Genomic DNA, 3,909 nt, shown 5'->3' with positions numbered 1-3,909 from the left:
ATTTAATAAGTTTGACTTATCAAATAATAAAGGCTTATTGTCTCATATATTTAATTAGATTAAATATACCATGGACTTAATTATGTGGGATTTAATTAAATTGAATTTAATTAAAATTATTTGGGCCTTGTATTTTATTTTAAATAAAATCAGCAGAAGCACCCCCTAATTAAGTTGATGGAAAAATTCTAGGAAAGGAATTATTGACTAACAATTTCACTTTTGGAAAGTGCCATGTTAGTCACCTTTTATTTGAAATAAATGATTTATTACCTTATGCATGGTAGAATGAACCTAAACACATTATGTATATACAAGGTATATATATATATTAGTTATTTGGAATGACTAATGAATATATAACACACAACAAAATTAATTTCCTACCCTAAGAAATCCACTCGGCCGCCCCCTCCTCTGAAGCACACTTGGTGTCTTTTTCTTCCCAATTCTTTTACTTAGCAAATTGAGTTGAGGGATTCATAATTCCGGTGTGCTGTGAACGCATCTTTAGAGAGCTTCTATGTTATAGTCTTGCGTGAACGGATCAAACAAAGAAGTCTCGAAGTAAATTAATCAAAGAGGTAATACTTGATTTGTGATTTTTTTGTACCTCTCATTTTTGTTTTACCATTAGCCCCGTTTAAGTTATAATAGTGTTATTACTAACTACATCGAACGTTCAGGAACTCTAAGGGTACACCCCTTGGAATTATGTTTTTATTACGTTTTATTTTTAATTTACATATTTTTATGATACCGCTTCTGCTTGCGTGTTTCTGGACTCATCAACTCACATTTCTTGGTGCTTTCAAGTGGTATCAGAGCCCAGTTTGATGTAGGGGTTATGATTTTATGTGAATAAGCATGATAATATCATTTTTAAGACTGTTGAAGCATGATATTTTTTTTCTTGTTCTTAAATAAGTATATGAGAAAATTAACTTATTTAATTTTTTCAATTTTGGATGATTTAATTATTTTAAGAAATACTTGTTTTTAATTTCACTTTAATGTGTGGAAATAAAAAGAAAATTGGTACTCTAGAAGTGGGCGAGAGCTTGTGCACAGCCTGGCCAGCGTGCGCACTGGAAGGCAGTGCGCGAGCGAGCCCGTGCGTGTAAGTAGTGGATACCACGTGCGCACGCGCAGCGCACAGGCAGTGCGGCCGTTGGGCTGCTGATGTAGTTGACGGCCGACCACTGAGCCGTTTTTCACAATTTTTTTGGAAAAATATTAATTTTTGCTAGTTTAATTTTGAAGAAAATTGGACTTTTTCCAAAATTAAATTTCTGCAATTAATTTGGTTGTTTTTGGTGTGCATTTGATGCACGGGGCTTCATCATCCCTTTGAATTGCAAATTTTAAGCTTGTTGTTTTCTACATATAATTGTTTGTCGTGGTATTGGATATCCCGATGTTTTTCTGGGATACTCATATTCTTGTTTAACATGATTAATTGTTATTATGTGAGAGAACGAATGTGAATGGATGATCACGGAGCCCAAAGCCGCATGTATGTCTTTTTATTTTTGTTGAGTGGGCCCGTGTGCCCTTATGATTGTAATTTCTCCCTCCTTCTCATTTTTAGCCTTGGAATAATAAGGCTAGCTATCTCCCTCCTAATGTACTCCCCCAATTTCTGATCGAGTTTTCTTTTTAAATTATAATGTGAGTAGTATAGGATATTTCTGGTGAGGTTTTTATTTTGAGCAAGCCCGTGGAGAAGAAGGTCGACAGATAAGGAGGCCCACGGAGAAGGTGGCTCATGGAGGTATCACAAGACCCATCTATATGTTGATGGGTACAATATTTTGTAATAGCATAGGGCAACCTTAGACAGTCCTTATACTCACTGCGGGCTCAGTGGGTCGCATAGGTTGGGCTCGTGATCATCCAACAGGTGTATGCTAGGTTTCTTTGCAGGCAATACGTTCAATATTTGATATTTATGCATGCAATGTTAATATGTGATGACGCCTTGGTGTAAAACATAATAATAACTCTCACTTGGTTGGACCAAGTTAAATATTAAGCCCAAAATGGACTTCGATCAAAATGATTTTGATCCGTCCAAGCCTTCCATCCACAAGAATATGGTGAGGAAGCTACCGATACCCAAGTGTGGTCTCACGAGTCATGACACATTTGGGATAGAAGAAAGCTGGACCATTGTTGTGAATAAAGGAACATGTTCACCATTTTTTTGTCCCACGAGTCGTGGGCGTGCGAGGAAAGAAATGTGATTTAGTTGATGGGTTGGGCATAACACCGAGCAACATGATTCGCTTGGAGTCCTCGGAATCATGACAAGAGGTGAGACAAAAGATCTTGGAATGAGAATGGTATTAGATACCTCCAATGACGCTTTTGCCATGTGAATCGTAAAAGCGGGACATAGAAATTCGCTTGTGGATCCCAATACACTAGGAAATGTTATTTTCGAAATCCCACTTGAGAGTGTTGGGCTTTTGTATAAATAGCGGGAGAGTTAAAGACTAAAGACCAAGTCTTTAAACTTAAATTATAACATTACAATCATTTGCTGATTTCTGTTTAATTTTCTATTTTCTAGAAAATGTCTAAGAACCAATGATAATAGAGATTAACAAATTCAGTGGCACGAACTACAACAACTGGTTGCAAAATCTGAGGATTGTCCTAGATTTCGAGAACCAGGTCTATGTTTTGTACCAGCCACTCCCAATAGTCTTGCTGGAAGGGTCTTGGCCCGAAGAACGTGTCACGTTCGTGAAGTGGCTTGAGGAAAACCACAGGGTCCGTATTATCATATTGGCTTTGATGTCCAGTGACATCCAAAAGCAATATGATATGCTGGATGATGTTCGCTTGATAATGCTCCATACGAAGGAAGTTTATGCGGCTCCTGATAGGCATAGTAGATATGCCGCCAAAAGCATTCTACGCAACCAAGATGGCCAAAGGATCATCTGTACAAATTCACTGGGTTAAGATACTATCCCCAGTGGAGAAGCTCGAAGACCTTAAAACTGGGATTGACAATGATACGTACATAGACGTGATCCTTCAGTTACTTCCTCCGTCCTATGACCTGTTAATTATTAACTACAACATGAACGGACTTGAGAACTCTATTCATGTGTTTAATAATATGCTAGTGCAATACGAGGCCATGCCCCACAAGTCTATACTGGCAATATTGGTAGGAGAGGTTTCAACCTCCGAAGCGAAAGGCAAGAGGGCCTGATGCTGGAAAAGGAAAAAGGGCAAGGGAAAAACTGTCACATCCATTACTAGGGGCTCTGAGCACCCCCAATTCTCCTGTGAGAATGGACAAAGGGAAAGGGAAAATTGGCGGTTCTCAGTGGTCGAAGGCAAATGATGTCTCCATGCATTGCAAAAGAAAGGGGAATTAGAAGAAGGAGTTCCCACAACTACTCTCCAACCCAGGTATGTTTGTTATTGAAGTGAATATGATAACTAATTCTACTTCTTCGTGTTGGATACTGGCTATGGAGCTCACATCTGTAATAACTTGCAAGTGTTGGAAAGAAGCAAAAAGCTAAGTATGGACGAGATAATTCTAAGGCTAGGCGACGGGAAGACCGTCGCTACAGAAGCCGTGGCATCTCTCGACTTAGTCATTAGTGATCATATTCGGATACAATTAAAAGACTGTTAGTATGTAATGAGCATGATCAAGAATATTATTTCCATTTCTGTTTTAGACAATGATGGTTATAAATTTGCGATCGATAAAAATTATTTTTATTTGATGATTGATCATAACTCTCTTCTGCTTGGTACATTAATCAATGGACTTTATATTCTCCAACAGTTTAATTGGATTATGACTACCCAACATAAACAAAAATTAGATAATCATGAAAACCCACAGTTATGGAACGCAAGGCTAGGCTATATCTC

At 37.9% G+C, this 3,909-nt stretch overlaps 1 protein-coding gene across 1 annotated transcript; it reads left to right on the top strand.

Annotated features, from left to right (window-relative positions):
* The first annotated feature begins 2,592 nt into the window (after positions 1-2,592).
* LOC148784680 (uncharacterized) lies at positions 2,593-2,973 on the top strand. The gene has a single exon (XM_088876507.1). It carries the CDS (start codon positions 2,593-2,595, stop codon positions 2,971-2,973), a length of 381 nt encoding a protein of 126 aa, XP_088732633.1.
* Positions 2,974-3,909: the final 936 nt, after the last annotated feature.

Source organism: Sesamum indicum, linkage group LG12 (assembly GCF_026168435.1).
Source record: "Sesamum indicum cultivar Baizhima isolate 11 linkage group LG12, ASM2616843v1, whole genome shotgun sequence".
In the NCBI taxonomy this organism is placed as follows: Eukaryota; Viridiplantae; Streptophyta; class Magnoliopsida; order Lamiales; family Pedaliaceae; genus Sesamum; species Sesamum indicum.
Note: the sequence above shows the minus strand (reverse complement) of the source record. Positions and strands in the feature narration are given on the sequence as shown.

Coding starts and splice junctions, on each gene's coding strand:
- LOC148784680 (XM_088876507.1), top strand. CDS start 2,593: ATGATAATAGAGATTAACAAATTCAGTGGCACGAACTACAACAACTGG.